This window comes from Xyrauchen texanus, chromosome 15 (assembly GCF_025860055.1).
Source record: "Xyrauchen texanus isolate HMW12.3.18 chromosome 15, RBS_HiC_50CHRs, whole genome shotgun sequence".
NCBI classification, from domain to species: Eukaryota; Metazoa; Chordata; class Actinopteri; order Cypriniformes; family Catostomidae; genus Xyrauchen; species Xyrauchen texanus.
In genome coordinates, this window is record NC_068290.1 from 11,816,083 (window position 1) to 11,841,759 (window position 25,677).

The 25,677-nt window shown below is 40.6% G+C and overlaps 1 protein-coding gene across 5 annotated transcripts in view; it reads right to left on the reverse strand.

The window, feature by feature from the left end:
- tsnare1 (T-SNARE Domain Containing 1) overlaps positions 1-25,677 on the reverse strand; it is a 358,521-nt gene that overhangs the window by 174,172 nt on the left and 158,672 nt on the right. For all 5 annotated transcript variants that reach the window (XR_007972167.1, XR_007972166.1, XM_052144886.1 and 2 more), the window contains exon 10: positions 5,717-5,799. Coding sequence is in view for 3 of the 5 variants with exons in the window: in XM_052144886.1 (XP_052000846.1) it covers positions 5,717-5,799 (83 nt within the window). In the remaining 2 variants the exon portion in view is untranslated. The remainder of the gene's footprint in view (positions 1-5,716; positions 5,800-25,677) is intronic.

The following is a 25,677-nucleotide window of genomic DNA, read 5'->3' on the forward strand; positions in this document are numbered from 1 at the left end:
GAGCAGATTTTCTTCTTTCAATCAACAACTGTCATGGTGTACTTGGTCAGCAATTTGAGTTGAAGCTTTTCGAAAAAGATATACAACTCCACACCTCAAATATTGATTCATCTACCACATCCGAAAACGTAGGCAGCTGACTTGTTGCCTAATCAGTTAATGGCTTAACTGACAGCTGTTTTAAATGAATGGAACTCTTAAGGAAACTGGTCTCCAAACTGTTTGAAAAGCACCTTATTCTCATCCTGCCTCCATTTACAGCCTCCGAAGGCAACATTTTCCTGATTTCGGGCACAGCATCGGTTTCGTGGTCATGCCTAAAAAAAGTCTATTGACCTCTTGTGGTCTGAGGTTTGCAACCGCCAGGGCAATGCAAGAGCACACGTAATGTATGTACAACAGGACCACACATTGGCCATGCGTTTGCCAAGGACTCATGTCTGTGTTTGCGTACTTGCGTGAAGTATGTTTCGGCCTTTAGTTACTAAACTAAGCTAAGCTTAGACTATATTTTTAAAATAAGAGTTATATTCCCGAATGGAGATTGGTTATGACGAAAAACATTCCACTGTGCATCAAGCATTGCAACTAGGGATGTGCCCAAAGCTTAAATAGCTGTAAGGCATAAATATTATTCTACAGAATAATAGAATTATCCGTTAAACTGATTATCCAACAAGCACAAGGATAGAGCAATTTTTTCAAATAAAAATTTCTTACAACCCAATGGTGAGTCTGTGAATCCAATATGACTAAAATGTAAACTTTATGAATGAAATGTGCACTTTCTGATTTCAAGTTATTATTATTGTGAGCTTCTCAAAAATCTGAGAATGTCAGAGTAAAATGAAATAAGATAGCATTTATTACACATTTTCCCCTTTTTGAAATTTTATTTTTTAAAACCTTTCAATCGAGAAATAGCCTATGATAACATACTTCTGTGTCTCACTCGCTCCTTAAGCATTAGATCAGGCATCGTGTGAGGTGAGGGAGAGGTGAAGTTTCTGAGCAATAAGAGTGATTTCTTTCTAAAAACAAAATGAACACTAAGAACTAGCACAGATTGTTGTGCAGGGCTGGAATATCATCACGATGAATTGGCTGGCGAAGTAAAATTAAGCAATATTGTGAATATTGTGATGAATTTAATGTACTTGTTATTATGGTATTTACTGTATATAGCAGAGTAGTATATATATTTATTATAGTATGTATTAAAGTATAGCATTCATTATAATAGAGTTACATTTAAAATTTTGATTTGTATTTAGTTTTATAATGCATGTATTTAAAATTAGACAGGGAGCTAGCTAAGAAAAGGCAAAAGCAGTAACTTCACATTTTGTCAAAAAATGTGTTATAAACACAAGCTGGCCATCTTAAGGCCCCTGCATACTTCCTATGAAATTGAAGAACAAATGGGTATGACATCATTCAGAACAAAATCTGTCCAAAAAGATGGTGTTTTTGAGTTTGTTTTGGTAGTTTGTAACAGCTAGCCAGGGCGAACTTTTAGGAAAACTTCTTACCGGCTGTTAAACACCTTCATACTGGCATTGTTCCACGTCACTGGTAGCTGAGAACTGGAGCTCCATCTACTTTGACTGACAGATAATTCCCATTCACAGCATTCAGTCAGTTAAGATTAGTCAACATGAACACACCGGCATGTAGAGTTATTGGCGAGCTGGTGCAAATGTACCTACATATGTACAATTGTTCACGTAGAGACATTTTCCAAGACCATATCGTGCTATTTGTTTTAATTAATTTGTCTACAAAAGGAATAAAATCTACTCCAAGTGCCAGTTAACTCATGTGCCATCTGTATCAAAACCCATTAACACATCTGTCCAAAGTAAGATATGCCTATAATCATTCTTTTGTCTGTATTCTGCCCATTGACAATCTTTTATACACCCATTTTTGCAGTAGTATCAGTGTCATAATTTTTACAATAACAGAGTGTAATCGGCACATATTAGGGCTGTGAATAGCATGTTAGTAATTTAATGTCATTAATGTTGTATGTAAGCATGACACATTGCCCATTATCTAATGAATACAGTATGCATTACTTTAAAACATAATTGATTGGTTAAAACAGCTTTTACTAATCTCGTGTGAATTCTACTCATAGAATGAGGAATACGGTAATTAAAAACACATACTGTATTTAATTAAATAGGGCGGCTGTGGCTCAGATGGTGGAGCGGTTTGGCCACTAATCGCAGGGTTGGCAGTTCAATTCCTGACCCACATGACTCCACATGCCGAAGTGTCATTGAACCACAAGTTGCTCCCAATGTCAGGCTAGCACCTTGCATGGCAGCTCTGCCGTCATTGGTGTGTGAATGTGTGTGTTTGTGTGTGTGTGAATGGGTGAATGAGACGCAGTGTAAATCGCTTTGAAAACCGTTAAGGTTAAAAAAGTGCCATATAAGTGCCGACCATTTATTTACTGTTTTAATGTCATATTATTTTATGTTTTACATGTCGTGTTGAGCATCATCATATGTATATGTACCTCTAAACGCCTCCCCCAGCGGTGTGGCCAGTGTCTGAATGTTCACAAATATGATATCATTGCTCAGCTGTTTCGAACATGTTTTTACCTCTGAACAAAGAAGAACTTCTCTGTAAGTGTGCTAGGTCTTTTAAACAATTATCGATCCTGTGACATTAAAGGTTTGGCTCTACTCTGCTGAGATTCAGAGAAAATGGAGCGAAACTATTTTAAAATCCATATTTGGATCCATAAAAACTTTTGATGCCATTTTGTCTTAGTTTCAGTGTCGGCGTAGTTACAGCATTTAAGCTTTGTAGGACAGCATTCTTGTAGTTGTTGTAAATGCTCACACAAACCAGCCATGTTAAAGCTTTCCTTATTTGTTGGTTCAGAACAGATGTATTGCATTTACTCGATAGTTTGAGCTTTTTCTAGATGTTGAAGTCCTTATGTGTCCATGTTGTTTATAAGCACCTCCGGTTACACAAAGAGGCCAAGGACTGTGAAAGGTTGTAAACTATGTGACAAGCTCATTTAAACCCCCAGATTCAGTCAGGGGGGATTTTTCATTATACCAATGACACTTTTGTCTATATATTATTAAAGAGAGCCTGTGGGTATTATACGTCAGTTTTTAACTTGTTGTTTTTGACAGTAGTTTCTGTCCCATACAGTTGTGGCTAAAATATTGGCACCCTTGGTAAATATGAGCAAAGAAGTGGAGTGGTGGTGGTGTAGTGGCTAAAGCACAGGGCTATTAATCCGAAGGTCGCTGGTTTGAACCCCACAGCCACCACCATTGTGTTCTTGAGCAAGGCACTTAACTCCAGGTTGCTCGGGGGGATTGTCCCTGTAATAAGTGCACTGTAAGTCGCTTTGGATAAAAGCGTCTGCCAAATGCATAAATGTAAATGTAAGTCTGTGTTTATCCTTTTGATATTTCATTCAGTAATTTCACAAAAATCTAACCTTTAATTGAAGAAGAAAATTTGAAAGAGGGGAAATATCTCATTATTAAATAAATATTTGTCTCCAAAACACATTGGCCACAATTACTGGCACCCCTAGAAATTATTATGATTAAACTATATCTGAAGCATATTCCCATTTATATTTTAAATTGTTTAGTGCAACTGGGTGACTAGGAACACGAAATTGTTCAGCCATGACTTCCTGTTTCACAGAGGTATAAATATGAGGTAACACACAGGTCAAATTCCCTTAATCATCAATCACAGTTAGACTAAATACAGTTCTGATGTGAGGCAACAGGTTGGAAGTGGGAAGTGGCTAAAAGAAAATGGCCAAAGCATTGAAAATACCCATTTCCACCATCAGGGAAATAATTAACATGTTCCAATCAACTGGAGATATTAAGAATTGACCTGGAATAGGACGTGTGCCTATATTGTCTCCATGCACAGTGAAGAGGATGGTTCAAGTGGCCAAAAATTCTCCAAGGATCACAGCTGGAGAATTGCAGAAATTTGTTGGGTCTTGGGGTCAGAAAGTCTCCCAAAAAATATCAGACATCACCTACATCACCACAAATTGTTTGGGAGGGTTTCCAACAACAAACTCAAACGTCTTCAGTTTGTCAGACACTACTGGAACTTCAAATGTGACCGGGTTCTATGGTCTATGGCCAAATAAAAAGCTTTTTGGCAGCAAACACCAGTGAAGGGTTTGGCGCACACAGAGATGATGAAGTACCCGATGCCCACTGTTAAATGTGGTGCTGGATCTTTAATGTTGTGGGGCTGTTTTTCTGCCAGAGGTCCTGGGCATCTTGTTTGGATACATGGCATCACAGACTCTATCAAATACCAACAGATAGAAAATCTAAACCTGGCTGCCTCTGCCAGAAAGCTTACAATGGGCCGTGGTTGGAACTTCCAGCAGGACAATGATCCAAAACAAACATCAAAATCAACACAAAAATGGTTCACTGACCACAAAATCAAGGTTCTGTCATGGCCATCACAGTTCCCTGACCTGAACCCCATAGAAAACCTGTGGGGTGAACTAAAGAGGAGAGTCCAACAACTTGGTCCTCTGAATTTGATGGATCTGGAGAGATTCTGTATGAAGGAATGGTCTCAGATCCCTTGCCAGGTGTTCTCCACCCGCATTAGGCATTATAGTAGAAGACTCAGAGCTGAAATCTTGGCATAGGGAGGTTGCATAAATTATTGAATAAAAGGGTGCCAATAATTATGGCCAATGCTTTTTGGAGGAAAATATATTTTTAATAATTAGATATTCCCTCTATTTTAATTGTTTTACTTCAATCAAAGGTTACATTTTAGTGATTTTTTTAATGAAAGATCAAATGGATAAACAATGCAGATTTCTTTTCATAGACTTTGTGCTTAGAACCTTGACAGGCTATGAAATTATTAGTATGATAATACATTTTTATACAGATATTGTATTTTTTTTAAATTATTATTGTGTTCTTTACACAGTATGTATCTACACATGACATGGTAGACAAATGAGAAATGGAGCCAAACTTCCTTTATGGCAAGTCAGGACACTCAGCAGCCATGTTCGTAACAGTTCTGGTATTCAAGATTACAATAAAATTACATATTTCAAATCAGGGGAAAAAATATAACAACTGTATCATTAATTTAGAACACATAGAACATTAAACATTTGTTTTTTAAAAAAATATGCTTTTTTCAGGCTGGTCCAGCTAATGAGCTAATGTGTGTTCTCGGTGATAACTGATGGGCAATCAACAAGGTGACTGGCTCTTTTAACTGTAAGGCTGGGCTTTCATTCCTACAGCTGCAATATTCAGCATTACGATATACGAGTATACCAGTGACCCATCTCATCTGAAGATTCTGGCTACGCACAATCTTCACAGGAACAGAATATGTGCACAATCGTATAGCAATCAATATTATTTATAATTTTCAACAAGTTCGAATTTTCAAATGGTTTATGGTCTAACTGGTAAGTAATGGGTGATATGTGATTACTGGGGAGTTGCTGATGTATGACAGCATGTTAGAAATCGTACTGTGTGATGTCAACTGTAACAAATAAACAAATCAGGTACAATAATAGGGAACTTAGACTATTACCAAGGGACCCCTTTTACAGCTTATTGTGGTAGGTATCAAAGCAGTAAAGTTGAATTTTTTTTTATTTATATACATTTAGAATGAGTACAAAAATGTCAATATCTACCTGATATTGACTGGCTTTTGCGAGCTCCTGATTGGCTGATTCCACATTTGATGAGGTGGTCTGAATGTAGTCTTCAATACTGTCTGTGAAGCGAGAAAACAAGCATCGTTGTTGTCATTGTGTTTCAAGTGAAACATTTTTACCATTTCATTGTTTTGATTTTCTATGCTCTCGGGATGTTCTTTCAGTCTGTTTCCAGATCATTTTCTGTCCATGCGCCCACAACCTTAAGGTTCACAAAAGAATGGGTGACTCACTCACACACATTAACAAAAGAGAAGAATGTCCATGCACACTTTGTACCTTTACAAACACACCCACGCTCTCATCCATGTTCCCTTTATTAGGAAGATGGAGATTAGAGAGCACTCGAAAATGATAAAAAATTACAAAGTCCCTTCAATAGTTTGGGAGAGAAAACTTTATTTTTAAATTCTGGTACCTGGTTAATTTTGTTCTGATAATGTTTTAATGAAACCAAAGACCACAAAGGGTTTATCACACATACTTTTTAGTTGAACATGATAACCATGAGATTTGATGCTGAAGGAAACCGCTGCATCACACATTTCTTTGTCTACTTGCACGTTGTGAATGTAGCCTTCTGTGACATGCTAAAGACTTCTGTTGCAACTATATATAATTACTAATTACTTCAAGAGTAAATTCAGGTTGTGTGTGAAAATCCCAGGAGATCAGCAGTTAGAATTTACTCAGAATGGTGCCTAAAACAAAAAATATCCAGTGAGTGGCAGTTCTGTGCACAGAAATGAGAGAGGTCAACAGAGAATGGTCAGAATGTTTCGAACTGACAAAGTCTTCGGTAACTCAGATGACTGCTCTGTACAATTGTGGGGAGAAGAATATCATCTCAGAATGCTATTCTGAGATGCAGGTTGGAGGTGTTTTTGGCGGCTTTGACTTAAACAATATTATGCCGGTTTTAATGTTGCGGCTGATCAGTGTGTCTACATATATATATATATATATATACACACACTGTCGGCCAAATGTTTGGAATAATGTACAGATTTTGCTCTTATGGATATAAGTTGGTACTTTTATTCACCAAAGTGGCATTAAGCTGATCACAATGAATAGTCAGGACATTAATAACATGAACAATTACAATTTGAAAAAAATGTTCAGAACTTCTGAAACAAAGAGTTCTCATTAAAAAATCCTCCATGTGCAGCAATGACAGCTTTGCAGATCTTTGGCATTCTAGATGACAATTTGTCCAGATATTCAGGTGACATTTCACCTCACACTTCCTGTAGCACTTGCCATAGATGTGACTGTCTTGTTGGGCACTTCTCAAGCACCTTACCGTCTAGCTGATCCCGCAAAAGCTCAATGGGTCCTTAACACTCTTTTACAATTATCTGTTGTCCAATGTCTGTTTCTTTGCACACTGTAGCCTTTTCTATTTGTTTTTTTGTTTCAAAAGTGGCTTTTTCTTTGCAATTCTTCTCATAAGTCATGCACCCCTGAGTCTTCTCTTTACTGTTGACATGAAACTGGTGTAGAGCGGGTAGAATTCAATGAAGCTGTCAGCTGAGGACATGTGAGGTGTCTATTTCTCAAACTAGAGACTGTGATGCATTTATCCTCTAGAGAAATATGTTTCTTTTTTTGCCATGTGTGACCTAATAATGACATTAAGACATGCCTGTCTATTGCATACTGTGGCAACTCAAAAACAAACACAAAGACAATGTTAATCTTCATTTAACGAACCAAATAGCTTTCAACTGTGTTTGATATAAATGGCACGATTTTCTAGTACCAAGTTAGCAATTTAGCATGATTACTCAAAGGAAGGTGTTGTAGTGTTGGCTGCTGGAAATGGGCTTGATTTGATAAAAAAATATATTTTTCAAATAGTGTCGGTGCTGCGATACTATATATATATATATCATGTCACTATTAGTCATGAATTACTGTCCAATTTATGATCCCTAAAATAAAGTTTTACCGTTTATTTTTATTAGCCTCTGATTAATTTTTATTATTGATCTTTGAAATTGTTTTCTAGTGTTTTTCTAAGGTTTGTGAAATTACATTGGAAAGTACTTAAATATAGAATCTAATGATTATCATTAGTGCTTCCATTTGGTATTAGCAACATATTGTTTGTGTTTGTGAAAATTAATAGTTTTGTTAATAGAGGCAAACTGCTTTGACAAGATTAGCTAATACCTGAATAAAGAACAGTCATACAATAAGAAATTTTTCTGCCAAGAATTCATTAAAGAAATATGCATGCTCATTGATAATAAGCTGGAAGCACAAAAAGGCTCGGTTATGTTCTTGCTTTCTTTATTTGGAGGAAAGTAAGCTAGTTATTATCCAAATGAGTTGTAGTGTTCCAATGCATATGTACTTATTCCAGAAAGTGAGAACATCTATTCAAATGCAAAGTCAATTCCCTTCCCAATTAAAAACAAATGTGAGGTTCACCACACTGGAGAGCAGAACGAAAGCAGGAGTGCGAGAGTAACGGTAGGGTTAAAGCAGGGCAGACTCAGTTGAGAGGAACACCGTAGACTTCACCTCCGCCTAGCTGGAGGAACTAATGAGGTTTTGTTTATCTTTCTCTGATTTGATTTGGTGTTGGTCTCTGCCGTTGCTGTGAGATGTGGGAAGTGCAAGGGGGAGGGAATGAGAACACTGGACGAGGTTGGAAACCTGTGAGCAGTGATGGACCATCAGAGGCGGCAAGGGAGACTGGGTCTCCAAAGAAATATATTCAAAATTAACGTAACAAATAAAGTGTTAAAATTAACTATTATTTGTATCTATTTACCTTTGACACATCATCATTTGCTTCTGTCCAAAATGTGGATAAACAAGGTGAAAGGGCAATTAGCATTCAGAATGACTTTAGTGTTATCAAGTCTGCTTGTGATTAAAGCAACAGGTGAAGAGAGACTTTCAAATTTTGCCAAAATATTAATGACACCTAAATTGAAGGATCTCAAAACAATTGAAAGACTGAACAACTGGGATATATTTACATTTGTGAAATAGGTGAATGAACGTTAGATGGCATGGGGCCTCCTATGCATTTATGTCTGTATTGCTCATAGTATGTTCATGGCACTGCATGATTTGTGGTATTCGTTTACTATAGTATACTGACAAGTGTTGGGTTGGTGATCGAAAAGATCATAATGCATCATTATCATAATTATCAGTAAAAAAGAGAGATATGATACTAAAACCTACTGCAATCTTTTATTGGTTTGGTTTGATCAATACTGATTAATATAGCATCCCTGGAAAACTCACCCACAGACCACCACTGCATATGGGAGGAAGTATTTAAAAGTATTTTTATTATTTTATATATTTCTTTTATAATTATTATTTCTTTTTAAGGGTTGAAAGAAATTCTTACACATGCCAACTTGTCATCTTAAATCTTACCTTCCTTACATTCATCTTTCTCTGTTGCAAATTGCTGGTTTTATATCAGCTGTGTGGAATGCAATAGTTCGTATAATTTAACCTGTAGGAGGCAGTTGTGTTAGCACTTCACCGTTTTCTGCTTAGCTTCTTTTATTTATTTTTTTCATGTTCTTGTTAATGTCACAAGCTCCTTTTCAAATGGAGGTACCTGAAGAATGAAATTCATTGAGTCACAAAAGTGAAAAATAGCAAGCATGAATTTTAAAGTGCAGCAAACAAACAAACTATAGTTTACACAAAGCAATTTCTGAGAGAGTGTGTGTTCCAACATTCAGGAAGTACTCAGTCTATCCTCCAGTGACCAATATAACCCTTCCAGCTTGAATATTTCTTCTGTCTCTATCTGAGACTCCTGACCTGTCATCTGTAACCAATATAGCCACACAAAAGCTGGGTGGAAATGAAGAATGGTTCATTAAGAAACACTTAAGGGAGATGACACATCTCTTAACACAGCTTATCAATCAATATTTCAATAGTGAAACTGAGAAGAGGACACTATGTTTGATGAATCATCAGCCATGTCTGCTAAGGATGCCCTGCAGGGTAACCAACATCTTACAGGTGTCACTTTAATGCTGTAAAAAAGAAAATAAATGGATTTGTATCAATGCTACCTAATCATGGTCTTCCAAAAAGCAAGTGCGTTGTCTCACTGTATAAATAGGCAGCAACATAAAGTAGCATCCTCCTTGGTGAAAAAAACAAATACAAATATTAAATAAAAATGCACTTATCAGGTCTACTAGGCTGGTCTGGTTAACTGGTTGTAGATTATGTTTGGGAGACCAGCTTGCTATCAAGCTAGAACATCTGAAGACCAGCTTGGCCAGGCTTGGAGACCAGTTTAGACCAGGGACTAAAAACAGTTCAAGAAATGAAAACCGAAAACTAACCAACATTTTTTGCAGAATGTACCCAAAAACTGTAACCTGAAAGTGATTTTCAATCGGTTAATTTTGTTTCCGATATTTCTTTCATAAAACTACAGGCCAAAGGTTTGTCAGTAGATTTGGCAGGCGGTTAGGTCACTAGTGGGCGTTCCCACTACTGGTTGCCTAGTAACTTTATAAATGACGTTCACGAATGCCATTCCATTGCTGTTGACAGCGAATCAGTTTTCATTTTGGAGGGAAAAGACTAAATATAAATGGAATCAGTACATAACATGCTTTATATCAAAGATGAACGAGAAACAAGGCGTGCTCTTTGCCATAGCGGCTGTTTATCTGTGGCGAAAACGCAAACGCCGGTCTGTCTGGGTCCACAAAACCATTCAATCTCGGAGCTGCGGCTAGATGAAGTCCGGTTCCAGCAGTACTTCAAGCTTGACAGGACCCAGTTTGTTGAGCTGCTGCAGAGGGTGGGTCCACTGATCTTTCCATTACTGCAGGAGCTGAGAGAGAGAGAAGGATCACGTGAGCTCTACGTCTTCTCTAGTATTGGGTGTCGCTCACGTAAGTCACTCTTTATTTGAATAAGTTAAACTTATCTCAACTTTATGGCGTCGCTGGACACTCCCAAATCTGGTGTCACTGGACGTCACTGTACTCTCATTGAAAATGAATGGGATGGTGTCGCTGTCTCGTCGCTGGCAGTGTGAATTCACATTGAGCCATCACATTGGGCTGTTGCCAAACATTTTGTTGTGAAACAGAACTAAAAAGTTTTGTTTCATTTTTATTTCACCATTTCTAAAAAAAATCTCTTAAACTTTAGAATTTGACAAAGGATGTACATTCAACTTGCTTCAACTATGCTGTGGAGATGGAGTGTACAGCATTGGGGTCTATAAAGGCCAGAACTATTTGTGCTTTGAGATTGCTGATTCACAGCCCAGTTCTCATCTGGTCCCTGATCATTCTTTATTTCTTTTTTTTTTTTACATGCACAGTCTTGTTCAGCAGAATATAATCTTATCAACGGTTAAACATGGGCAAAAAAGGATCTGAAAACATTGTAAAATATTGTTGCTTTTTCATTTACACCAGTTCTTCATACTCAATTAATTTAATAATTACAGGGACATACTGTGTAATGACTAAATGAACCGGCTTGACAAGCTCTTATCTAGAAACTCCTCAGTTGGACACTACTGACTCAAAAAAACACACAAACTCACAAACATATTTGGTGAATACTCCTTGAAACATTAGGGTATAAATAATTAAAGAATCAACCAATTAGGGAGCCACAAAGCTAAGCCATAAAACAAACAGCCAATTAGTTCAAAACTCAATTTAACATTCCTTGCCACAGAATCAAATCACCTCTTTACTAAATTAATAGACACACTATTTTCACTGACACCCTTAAGCAGTTCAAAAGCAGTAAACAAAGAGAGCAGGCTGAACACTGTCTACAATTAAATGATCAAAGGTTGTTATTACATACAAACATTATTACAAAAAATGCTAATATAGTGAATAGCAATTAAACATGGACCCACTTTATATTAGCTATCTTTAACTACTACGCACTTAAGCATTTGATACAATGTACTTATAATGTAATTACCTGTTGTTGGATTGTGTTTTCATTTAAAGTACCTGCATTTAATTACATCTATAGTTACACTGTTAACATCACCCCTAATACTAAACCTAACCCTAACCCTACCCCAAACCTTACACAAAACCGTAACCCTATTCTAAACCCTAACGGTGGTTGCACGACAGACAAGAAGCGCTACACCGCATCACATCTAGAACATGCCACTGGTATCAAACACAGGGCACGTCGATGAGGTTTGCATGGCAGACAGTACACACCAAATTTTCCCTTCTTTGTTTTTTATTTTTCTCCCCAATTTGGCATGCCCAATTCCCAATGTGCTCTAAGTCCACCTCGTGGTGGCGTAGTGACGGATGACAATTCTCAGTTGCCTCCATGTCTGAGACAGTCAATCCGTGCATCTTATCAAGTGGCTTGCTGAGCGTGTTACTGAGGAGACCTAGTGCATGTGAAGGCTCAAGCTATGCTCGCGACATCCACATACAGCTCACCACGCACCCCACCAAGAGCGAACCACATTATAGCGACCAAGAGGAGGTTAACCCAACGTGACTCTACCCACCCTAGCAACCAGGCCAATTGGTTGCTTAGGAAGCCTGAATGGAGTCACTCAGTTTGGGGTCAAATTTAATGGAAAATATTTGAGTTGCCCTACATGGCATGGCAGAAATTTGAGCAGTCTCCGGAGTCGTAGGTTGGAGCCGCCGACAGACGGCAAGTGGCAGCAGCATTTTGTAAAGCAACATGTAGTTACACAATAAGTACATGGTCTTTTATGTGGTTTAATGTTAGTACATAGTAGTTAAAGACACCAATTTTAAATTGGGGCCTTAAATGAACCATACAAACACATACATCGATGGCATCTCATTTTCAAACTACAATGAGGCTGTGTTTTAATATAACTGAAATAAAATGATCCCCAAAAGTGAGCTACATATTAAAAGCATTGCTTTGGGGACATTCAGGAACTTTTTCAATTGGAAAATTGATTCATAAATAAAGTAAACACTATTGTAAAATAAAAAATATACATCTAGGGTATGGCTGGGGTGTTGATAAGGGTAATATAGTAATTATAATTAGCTTTATAAAGAAACAAAATAAGTCCATGGCATGTCCCCATTTCACTAATTACACATGTGTTTTGGTGTTTATGAATGGACCGTGTCAATAGCACAGAACAACTTTTCGCAGGTATTTGTCACAACATCAGAGTACAGGCTTTGTCACAGAGGCGCAGCATTCTGTAAGGCTGTGCTAAATGCATGTATACATTCACATAAACATGGAGCAACAACAAAGTCTATGGAGTTCATATGATGGAGGGCATGGATCCAGGAACCTATTACGACTACATGAAGAATAGCTTTTTTCATTTCATCCTTATTTTGGCTTTAAAGGGAAAAATAAAACACTGTGGGATATGGAAGGAGGAGGGGGACACATTTCTTAAACGTCTTAAGATTTTCCAGGCCCTTTGTTTAATGTGTAGAAACAATTTAAGAAGGAGAATATCTAGGAGTATAATGGCTTTTACTTTAAAGAATAAATGCTATATGTGATCCACTGACATTAGATCAGTTACAAAACTTAGTGAGCTGCCTTAGTGTCTACTTAAACAAACTTCTAAGACAGCATACTAAACAAAATGGAACTCCTCCAATCGAGGAATTCCAATAGAGTTTGAAGTTAGCATATTGCTAAGCTAAAACCTTAACAGTCTAATACCCCTGCCCCACCAACAGATGCTGCATGATTTTTTTTTTATTTAGATGGAGCTACACATTTTTAGACATAATTTACAGGTGGGACATGTCCATACCACTTTTTGTCTTCGCCAATTTTGTCCCCACCACTTTTTTGAAAGAAGTCACATCTCGAGTTCTTGAGGACTTTTTTGTTTAAAAAGTGACTCCCATGTTTGTATTAATACTATGGAATTCCAAAAGTTAGAGTAAAAAAAAAAAGATGGATACTAACTGATACTTCTCAGTATGGAATAAATAATCCCTTATATAACTCTCTGAACTCTGTCTACATTTTGAATGACAACTTTCATTGAACTCAACACAATGCTTATGATATAGAAAAATGTTGCCTAGGTAAGAAGCTCTCTTTGTTTATGCAAAGACCACAGGAGAAGAGCAAGCATGAGATAGCAAAATAAATTAACAATCAATAGAAAAATCACAACGCAGGTGCCAAATTATATTATAATATAATTAAAAGTGGCAAAGAAAAATACAGTCAACCTATATCCTCAGGTGTCCTTCTAAAGGACAGAATGGCATTATTGGGTGGTTTCTTGTATAACTCCAATTCCGAAAAAGTTGAGACAGTATGACAAATGCAAATAACAAAATGGAGTGATCTATAAATTATATTGACCCTTTGCTATATTGAAAGCACCACAACTACACATAATATGATGCTTAACCTTGGGATTTTTTTTTTTAAATGTACAGTAATTTTAAACCAGACGATTGCAAAATGCCCCAAAAAAGTTGAAACAGAGGCAATTTTAGGCTAATAACAATTTGACAAGTTAAAATATGGCGATATGAAACAGGAGATGTAAAACAGGTGAAGCAATTGTGTCAAAGTACTGTATACTGTATAAGGAGCCTGCAAAAACAGCCTAGTCCTTCAAGAGCAAGGATCGTTCAAGACTTGTCAATTTGCCAATGGATGCTTGAGCAAATAACCCAGCACTTTGAGGACAATGTTCCCCAAAGACAAATTGGAAGGATTTTGGGCATATCACCCTCTACAGTGCACAATATTTAAAAGATTCAAGGAATCTGGTCAAATCTCGGTGCGTAAAGGGCAAGACGAAAGCCACTCTGAATGCTCAGACATTAAAAAGTCTTAAAAAATATAATTAATCTGTAATGAATATCATGAACATGGGGTTGGGATTACTTTAGTAAACCTTTGTTGGTCAACACCACTCGCCGCTGCATCCACAGAAGTTAAGACTTTACTATGCAAAGCAGAAGCCCTACATCAACACTGTGCAGAAGTGCTGCCAACTTCAGTCTCATCTTAGTCTCATTTTAGATGTAGAGTAGAACAGTGGAACTGTGTTTTTTGGTCTGAAGAGTCTTTTGAAAAACAAAGCCGTTTTGTTATTCGGGCCAAAGAGGAAAAGGACCATCAGAGCTGTTATTACCGTCAGGCCCAAAATCCAGTGTCTGTATGGGCCAGGGGCATGCCAGTGCCCATGGCATGGGTAACTCGCACATCTATGAGAACACCATGAATGCAAACAAACATGGACAAATTTTGGAGCAACATTTACTGGCATCCAGCACCATCTTTGCCAGGGACGTTCCTGCATGTTTCAGCAGGACAACTTCAAACCATCTACTGCCCAGATTAGAAGTGTATGGCTGTGTGAGCAGAGAGTGTGGGTGCTAGATTGGCCTGCCTGAAGTCCTCACCTGTCTTCAATTGAGAATGTGTGGCACATTATTAAGCACATCATGTGGCAATGAAGTCCCCTTGCAATAGTTCAGCTAAAGACCTACATAATGGATGAATGGGGGAAAATTCCACTTTCTAAACTTAACAAACTTGTGTCTTCAGTGCCCAAATGATTAATAAGTGTTATTAGAAGAAATGGTGATATTTCACAGTGTTTACTAATTACTGCATGTTTCAAAAAAATAATAATAGGGTAAAACATAATATAATGCATATTTATAGAGCTTTCAATATAGCAAAGAATGTTTATAAATGTGTTTTTATTAGCATTTTTCATACTGTCCCAACTTTTTTGGAATTGGGTTTTATACTGTGTGGCCCACTAGAGTCTAACAATTTCGCTAGTCATAAGTTGTGATAACCTTCAGCGTGTCTGACATAATTTCCTTGTGTAAATGTTAAGTGCCAATGTGAGGACCGAAGTTGGTAACAGGGACAATTTCAATATCCCTTTTCTCTCATGAACTCTTCCCTTTGTGTTTGTCCTCTGCTTTCTCTCATTTTTCCTTGAGCTGCTGCTTTAATGACCGTGAGAGTGTTAAATGTGCTCTGTACATCCTTAACCTCTCCTGATGGAATAGTGTCTTCACTCATCTGGCCGTACAATGTACAGTACACACAGGATTAATTAAAACAGCCGGATGAAAGGACACAGTGCCGCATGGGTACCAAATAGAATAGAAATGGACATTATCCAAAAGGGAGGCCATGGTTAGTGGTATTTCTATCTCATGCAACATTTCACATTCAACAGTACGCTAAAATGTCTTTTATATGTAATGATCTCGTCAATGAAATTGCTTGTTGCGCTTATGAAGAAGAGATGAAAAAGAGGCATGACAACTATAATTAAGTGATTATAGTAATCAATAATGCGAACTGTTCAAGTCCTGTTCAATAAATATTATGAGATATTGCACAGTATTAACAATACACTAACAATGTTTTAGAAAAAAAAAAAATGTAAAAGAATTTGGTTGATTCAAATAATCCAATTATATTATGTTCAGAGAACTGAACACCAATAAACTGAAACACTTTCCTAGCGAGTTAATTTGCTCACTTAAACACATCCTATTTATATGTGATTGTTACATAATGGGTAACACTTTACAATCAAATCAATTAACTACATTAGTTAACATGAACTTACAATGAACCATACTTTTAGAGCATTTATTAATCATGGCTCATGTTAACTTCAACATTTACTAATAGATTTTTCAAATTAAAAGTTGTATGTGTTAACTCTAAAAGTGCAGTATGTAAGATTCAGTAACCCTTGTTATTAATGATACCTGTGGCCGTTCCGTGAACTGCAGCCAGCTACTTGTTGCTCATGCACACACTTCATTGGGACGCGAACGAGGGAGCGAGCATCAGCCAAAACAATGACATAGCATACAAAGAGACTGAACGCGATCTACCGGCATCATACTGACAAATGATGCAGCATAATTAAAATGACACATTTATGATTGTTTTAATACAAACTTTGAGACTAAACTACAACTACTTATCAGCTAACATAGCATACTGACACATACAGCTACACACTACCGAACTATACCAGACAGTTTACTGTTATGTTGCACCATTGTATGTTTTGGATGTCATATGTTGTACTATGAATAAGAAACCAGCGTTTTTGCCTAAATGTATCCTGTATACCTGATTATTAGTATAAAGTGAAGATTGTTGAAATTATTTGAAAGTTACGAAGCAAGGTAGCTTGCAATTCATCCGCGTTAGCAGGCAAGCTCAAGTTAGCTAAAAATCATTATGGTACTATATTTCACATGCTTTGCAGTTATGAAAGCTTACCTGCCCAATAAGAAGAACGCCTATTCAGGGTCGGTTCTTATCCCCAAAATCAAACAAAGGTCCCTCAAGGAATCAAATGCCCTGCTGATTTTCACTCTAGTTTTCGCCCAACCACGATCACGTTCTCAATTAGCCAGATGGGATTCAGGATAATTTTTTTTTTGGCTTAATCAGAGTTTGTGTAGAGTCGGTGTTGTGCTGGGAGTCAGACGTTTGCTGGATTCCATCTCTAAGATAATGTTACCTAGTGTTGCAGTTTGTCATCGCTGTTGAATAGCAGGAGAGAAGCTATTACTGTCTGAGGCAAGGCTCTCGGGAGCACGCATAAATGTCACATCCTTTAGATTTTCCCGGCAAAAGTGACCCGCTGTTACGAATGAGGCAGCGAGGAGAGAGGATCTAAATGCGGGACTTCTTTATTAAATGAACAAACAAATAAACAAAGGAAAAACCCTCAATGGGGAAATAAACATAAACAGAGAACTAGGGCAAGGAACACAGACCAGGCTTGAACTACATTCAACGAACGACAAGGAGTGAACAAAAGCAGGGCTTAAATAACCAGGGAGTGATGACTGAATTAGACACAGGTGAGAACAATGAACAAAATGGCAGTGGTGATGGCAGGTGGATTCTGGGAAGTGTAGTACATTTAACAATGACAATTGAAACCCAGGGCAGACAACAAGGGAATGGTGACATAGCCCCCCCTCAAAGGAGCGGCTTCCAGACGCTCCTCAGAGAAAAAAATAAATAAAAAAAAATAAAAAAATCGTCCAAGGAGTGAGGGGGCGAAGCAAACAGACAGACCAGAGGAGCACAAGGGGCAAACAGACAGACCAAGGGAGTACAAGGGGAAAACAGGCAGTCCAAGGGGCACAAAGGGCAGAGAGGCAGTCCAAGGAGGCACAGGGAGCAGACAGGCAGTCCAAGGAGGCACAGGGAGCAGACAGGAAGTCCAAGGGGGCACATAGGGCAAGGACAGGTTCAGGTGGTCTGGGAGCTGGCCACCGGGCAAGGATAGGTTCAGGAGGCCTGGGAGCTGGCCACAGGGCAAGGACAGGTTTGGGGGACCTGGGAGGAGGCCACTGGACAGGGACTGGGTCAGGGGGCCTGGGAAGAGGCCACAGGACAGGGACCAGGTCAGGAGGCCTGGGAGGAGGCCACAGGACGGGAACAGGGTCAGGAGGCCTGGGAGCTGGCCACAGGGCAAGGACAGGTTCAGGAGGCCTGGAAGGCGGCCACAGGGCAAGGACAGGTTCAGGAGGCCGAACCGTGGGAGGTGGAGCCGTTGCAGGTGGAGGCGTGGAAGTAGGCGCCGTAGGAGGCTCTAGAGGCGGAGACCTGGAAGGCTCTGGAAGCGGAGCCGATGGAGGTGGCACTGTAGGAGGCTCTAGAGGCGGAGCCGTGGAAAGCTCGGGAGGCGGAGCTCTGGGAAGCTCGGGAGGCGGAGCTCTGGGAAGCTCGGGAGGCGGAGCTCTGGAAAGCTCGGGGGGTACTGGCTCTTGGACGGTCATGGCCACTGGCGCTGGCTCTTGGACGGTCGAGGCTACAGGCGCTGGCTCACTGACATCGGAGGCTACAGGCGCTGGCTCACTGACATCGGAGGCTACAGGCGCTGGCTCACTGACATCGGAGGCTACAGGCATTGGCTGGTTGGCCGTGGTTAGCGGAGGCTGGAGAGCAGAGGCCTTTCTTCTCCTCCTCCTCCGGGCGGATGAAGTTAGCAGCGCTGGTTCATTGACCACGGCAGGCGTGGGGGTTGGCTCACTCACCGTGGCTGGCGAGGAAAGCCCAGAGGAGGGAGCTGGGATCTGGAGAGGTGGTTCCCCGGCAGCGAACTCCTCCAAGATGAGTCCCACGTACTCCTGCCAGGTGCAGTCTCCGGTCTCCGGGAGTTCCCACCACTGGTGTTTGGGAACACCGAACCGGTACGCCACCTTCAGAGTGTGGTCATCCCAGCCGGTGCAACTGGCCACGTTGGTGAAAAAATAGGAGAACTCCCGGACAGTCAAGTCCGCCTGTGTCAGCTCCATGAGGAACCCTGCTAGATCCATAGTTGGTCGTTCATTCTGTTACGAATGAGGCAGCGAGGAGAGAGGATCTAAATGCGGGACTTCTTTATTAAATGAACAAACAAATAAACAAATGAAAAACCCTCAATGGGGAAATAAACATAAACAGAGAACTAGAGCAAGTGTAGCCTGTTGGGAAGAGTGAAATAGTAATTTTATTTCTTTGTAATGAACTTCCCAAAACTATTTTGCCATGAGTTATAGACATTTGGTTTCATTATGTATTAAATAACTATACGGGATCTGTCAATTAAGGTGTTTTGTTCAAGTGGGACGCTTATTGGTGTTGCGCGCTATGCCTTGGGGAGTGCGTGAGTTACGTGAGTTACGTCAGCTTCAGACCGCGAATAGACGCTGGTGAGGCAAGACGCACATTTTCCCCTTCTCTTCTTCCAGTCACTATTGGTATGTTTAAAAGTATTAATTCAGTTAAAGTTCATTAAATATCAAACAGAATGTGTTTTGAGTCAAGTGTACAAATGTATTTTTGTGTATTATGTTTTTATTGTGAGTTTCATGTGACTTTGGTCTGGCGCACGTGAGCCAACTAACTAGTGGTTTGTGCACAGTGTTTAACGTGGGAAGAAGTTAGCGCTATGGATGTTATCTGATCAAGTGTCCCATATGTTTCCAGGTATGTTCAATTTTATAACCCAAACAGTATAAAGTAATCAAATTTGTATAATTCGGATGACAGTGTATGTGTCTTGTGCTTTTGTACAGATTCTATATTTTATTTTATTACATTATCTTACTCTGTAATACATTCGATTACTTTATATACAACTGTTATGCTGGTTTTTGAGGTTCAACAGTGTATAATGTGAATATGTATGATTGTTTTGAGGGAATGGTTGTATGTTGGTTCTTATGAACATAATTTTCATACATTATTCATTGTTAATACATGTGGAGATAGTAATTGTCAGAGTGACGAATACACAAACATCCATTTTATTTAATTTGCCTAATTTTTCCTTTAATATAACAGCAATGTCTTGTTATTCACTTTAATGTGTATTACATAATGTTAAACATGATATAATTGTAATACTTAAGCTTCAGACCGCGAATAGACGCTGGTGAGGCAAGACGCACATTTTCCCCTTCTCTTCTTCCAGTCACTATTGTGTTTAACGTGGGAAGAAGTTAGCGCTATGGATGTTATCTGATCAAGTGTCCCATATGTTTCCAGGGTCAATAAATGGAGGTATTTGAAGCTATCCTGCTGTCTCCGGTCTGAAATTTCTTATGTACAGAATTGGATCTGCTACATAAAACTGGTGCCGTGACCTTTTTGGATACAACTGATCAGCCGCAGCCGATCACCGGGTGTCGTCTTTCTACGTTGAACTGTTGCTGTTACTTCCCTGGATTCAGCAAGCTGGCCGCAGTCGTCTGCCAGGTGTCTTGCAGTGGATCGAGTCCTGCCTTCCAGTGTCAGCTAATGAACTTTCCTCAATTCAGTTACATTCAGTTTTCTCTTACATTCTTAAGACATTGACTTTTGAAAAGAAATCAATAAGACATTGAATCAATTTATTTTGTTATATTCAAGTGACCAGTACGAACATTAAAATGTACAACGTGTCTACACCAGAATGGGGGAGGGGTAGAGGTTCCATCAGTTCAGATGGTGTTGTGAGATGTAAAGAAAAGGATCAAATTTGCGATGTCAATTTGGGCTTTTCACAAATGGGGGAAAAAGTAAACTCTTTTACGCCTGCCCCGATCAGTGATGATTCTCGTTTGCAGATAGCAGAGCTACTCGAGGAGCTTGGTAGCCAAATTGGAGATAGTATTTTGGACCGGCTCTTAGCTGATCGTTCTCCTGCTCTGGGCCATCAGATTACCCCAGAGACAGTTAAAAGCGAACCAGCTAGCACTACTCTTGACTTATCCAGGTTGAATCTGATTGTACGATCCGACAATAGAGAACCTCCCATTTTCCGTGGTGACGGTACAGACAAACACACTGTTCATGAGTGGATAGAGTTAATGGAGGTATACTTACGAAAGTGTGATTGCCCTAATGCAGAGCATACCAATGAGGTTCTGAACCACCTTTTAGGCAGAGCAAAAAACATTGTCAAAGTAGGGCTAAAAAGTAATGATTCACCTGACATGGTTGTTACCCCTGAAACCATTTACAAAATGCTCTTACGCTATTTTAGTGAGAGCCCAGAGTCTTGTCTACCACTGGCAGACTTCTATTCTACACTGCCATATGCCAAAGAAAGCCCTGTCGACTATTGGGTCCGTCTCAATAATGCAGCTGAAATTGCTGATAATCACCTGCAGAAGCAGGGTAGTCGAATGAAGAAAATTTCACAGGAAATTGCGATGATGTTTATTAGAAACTGCCCTAATGTTGAACTTTCTAGTGTGTTTAGGTACAAGCCTATCACCAAGTGGTCATCAGCAGAGGTGCAAGAAGCCATTGATGAGCATCAAAGGGAGCTGAGAACAAAGAAACCACATCCTTACTCACTCCCTGGCAATTCGTTGCAAGTAGCAACGGCCGCTGTCAGCCACACAGAGACCATAACTGTGGACAAAACCGCAGTGAACGCAGCAGCTTGCATTCCCAGTACCCAGACCACTAAGCCTGAGATCACCACAGTGCCTTCACACACAGCCTTGACCGACACTGGTACGTTAGAGCGAGTGCTCAGTATGCTGGAAAGAATGCTCGACCGCACTAATGCACAGGCTGCTCCAGATAGACCGCAATCGCATTCTTGGTCTCGTCCATCCAGATGTCGCGTTTGTGGTGAGAGAACTCACTCTACACGGTCGCACTGCATGTCTGAGAAAAGATGTCTGATCTGCTTAGAAGTTGGTCACCAGCGCAGGGATTGCCCTAGGAAAAGTGCAGAGTCTGGGAGTCGCACTCAGACTCAGGGAAACTGACACGCCCGCACTTGGGAGGGATGGTGTGGGTGAAAATGTTCTGACCCTCCAAGATGATGCATCAAGCATATATGAGTCAACTTGTAAGTCAGTGACCAGTGATAATGTGGTTCTGTTCCAGAACGTGACCCAGTTGGCACGGGCAGACAGCCTTTTCTATACTGATGTTTTAGTCAATGACAGTGTTCCTCTAAGAGCCTTGTTAGACAGTGGCTCTATGGCTTGCACCATCAGTGAAGTTGCGGAATCCGTTTATTGGATGCTGGGTTGTCACTGGATCAGTGCGAAGCACAGGCCAATGTAATGCTGGTTGGATGTGGTGGAATTCAGGTTGCGCCAAAGTGTACATACCAGCTGAAGATGAGAGTGTATGAGTATGAAGTGAGTGTACCTACGCTGGTTGTTACAGGACAACGGGACGAATTAATACTGGGCACCAACGTCCTTAAATTTATCTTGAGCCAGTTTAAGCAGAACCCCACATACTGGCGTGTTGTGAATAGGCCTGATGCAATGGAAAATGCTGATGTTGAACAGTTCCTCAATGTACTCTCTGGTATTAACAGATGGAGAGGCAATGAGATGCCTGACATCATTGGAACTGCCAGATTAGTTCAAGCCGTCACGTTGCTGCCAAAGCAGGAGCACCTGGTGTGGGCTAAGCTCCCTCCTACAACACCTATTTCAGAGGGCAGTGCAGTGCTGATTGAACCGACTAAGTCACCAACCCATAAGAAGGATGTCATCGTCGGACGCGTGGTGGTTTCCATGTCCGCTGATAGATGGGTGCCAGTTAGGATGCTTAACCCGTATGACAAGCCCATCACTCTGACGAAAAATTCTAAAGTAGCCAACGTTTCTCCTTGTGTGGCATTGGAAGATTTGGAAATGGATGCAGAGCGACCTTTCGAGACCATTAAAGCCCAGAGTCAAACCGTGTATGACAGATCAGCCGACCCAGACTTCTATAACATCTTGGAGAAGATGGGATTGAGTGACTTGGACATTGACACTTGTGACGTGTCACTTCAATGGAAAAGTCAGTTATTATGCTTGGTCCGGAAGTATGAACACGTATTCTCAAAGCACAAGCTAGACTGCGGGAGAGCAAAAGACTTTGTGCATCGTATCCATCTGTCTGACAACCGGCCTTTCCGGTTGCCTTATCGGCGTGTGCCGCCAGGGCACTATCAGAAGTTACGGCAAGTGCTGTCAGATATGGAAGAGCGTGACATCATTCAGTAAATCCAGCAGCGAGTGGGCCTCTCCCTTGGTTCTCGTGTGGAAGAAGAGCGGCGACCTCCGTATCTGCGTTGATTACCGCTGGCTAAATTCACGCACTATAAAGGACGCACACCCTCTTCCTCATCAAGCCGATTGTCTCGCTGCTCTGGGAGGAAATGCATTGTTCAGCGCAATGGACCTCACATCTGGCTTCTACAACATTTCCATGTGTGAGGAAGACAAGAAATTTACAGCATTTACCACACCTCTAGGGCTGTACTGAGTTCAATCGTCTTCCACAGGGACTCTGCAACAGTCCAGCAAGTTTCATGCGGCTTATGATGAGTATATTTGGTGACCAAAACTTCCTTACCCTGCTGTGTTACTTGGATGATCTCCTAGTGGTAGCTCCCAATGAAGAAAAGGCCCTGGAGAGGTTGGAAATGGTCTTCAAGAGGTTGAGTACTCACGGGTTGAAGTTGGCGCCTAAGAAATGCTACTTCTTGAGACGGAGCGTCAGGTTCCTCGGTCATGTTGTGAATGAGAATGGAGTCGCAACTGATCCTGACAAAATTGCAGCCATTACGTCCGTCACTGAAAAGGATCTCATGATGGATGATGGGATCTCACCTTCCCAAAGAAAGATCAAGTCCTTTTTGGGTATGGTAATGTATTACCAACGGTTCATCCCTAACTGTTCCAGCATCGCTAAACCACTTTTCACACTAACTGCCGCAGCCAAAGGGAAAAAGGGCTACTCAAAGGGTGGTGCTGCTTTCAGGAAACTCAGCCCGTCAGACTGGACAAGAGAATGTGTTCTATCCTTTGAACAGCTTAAGTTGGCACTTGTGAACTCTGTAGTGTTGGCGCACCCTGATTTCTCCCGGCCATTCATCCTCTCTACAGATGCCTCCCTGGATGGTCTAGGGGCTGTATTATCACAAGTCACTGAAGGGGAGTCCAAGACACGACCCATTGCCTTTGCAAGTAAGGCACTTACACGAGCTCAGTCCAACTACCCTGCGCACCGTCTTGAGTTTCTGGCATTAAAATGGTCTGTCTGTGATAAATTTAGTCATTGGCTAAAGGGACACCCTTTCACAGTCTGGACGGACAATAATCCGTTGACCTACATTTTAACAAAGCCAAAATTAGATGCATGCGAACAGAGGTGGGTAGCTAAGTTGGCCCCATACTCTTTTGACATCCAGTACATTCCTGGCACCAGGAATGTGGTTGCCGATGCACTGAGCCGTAAGCCGTTTGTTCCCAGTCAAAAACTGAGTCAGAGAATAGTGGCAGAGCCTTACGACCTTTTACTTGAACTGTCTGAACAGATAAGAGAAGACACAGTAGAGGATTCCTTTAGGCTCAGTGCAAATAGCCAGTGTGTAGGACATTCATTGGAGAAAAATTCCTTGTCTTCTGATCAGGTCTCCGCTATTTTTGAAGCTCATACAAAGTGGGAAGCGGGAGCAGAGGGGAGAGTCATTTCCTTGCTTGCTCAAGAAACCCAACTGATGATGCCTGCTGGTCAGAACCCCTTACCCGTGTACTCACTGGAAGAGCTTCGAGAGAGACAAGAGGGTGACCACGCGCTTTCAAGAGTTCTCTTTTATGTGTGCCGAGGTAGGAGACCGTCTCGGAGAGAAAGAGCTAAGGAACCTTACAAGGCCTTGAAACTGTTGAAACAATGGGACAGATTAAAGCTGTTGGATGGCATACTGTACCGTATCTGCAAGGATCCAGTGACTAAGTTTACACGTTTCCAGTTCATAGTTCCCGATTTATTGGTCAGTGAAGTCTTGCGTGGCATCCACGACAAAGCAGGCCATCAAGGTCAAGGAAGAACATTGTCCTTGGCTAGACAGAGATTTTCATGGGTTGGTTTGGAGAGTGACACTCGAGAGTATGTGAGACGCTGTAAACGTTGCGTGGTCAGCAAAACCCCTGAACCAGAGGGAGAGCCCCTTTAGAAAGCATCCGAACTGCCCGTCCATTAGAATTGGTCTGTATAGACTTTTGGTCTGCCGAGGATTCTTCTGGCAAGAGCATTGATGTACTCGTAGTAACAGACCATTTCACAAAACTGGCAAATGCATTTCCCTGCAAGAATCAGTCAGCAGCCCAAGTCGCTCGTCACTTATGGGACAAGTTCTTTTGTGTCTATGGATTTCCACAAAGAATTCACTCGGACCAAGGAGCGAACTTTGAAAGCAGGTTGATCAAAGACCTATTGCAGATTGCTGGCATACAGAAGTCACGAACCACGGCATATCACCCGATGGGCAACGGCCAAGTCGAGAGGTTCAATCGCACCTTAGGTAATATGATCAGGGCGTTACCTCCAAGAGCCAAACAGGACTGGCCGCAAATGCTGCAAACCCTGACGTTAAGCTACAACTGTACTGCCCATGAGTCAACTGGCTTTGCCCGTTTTTCCTCATG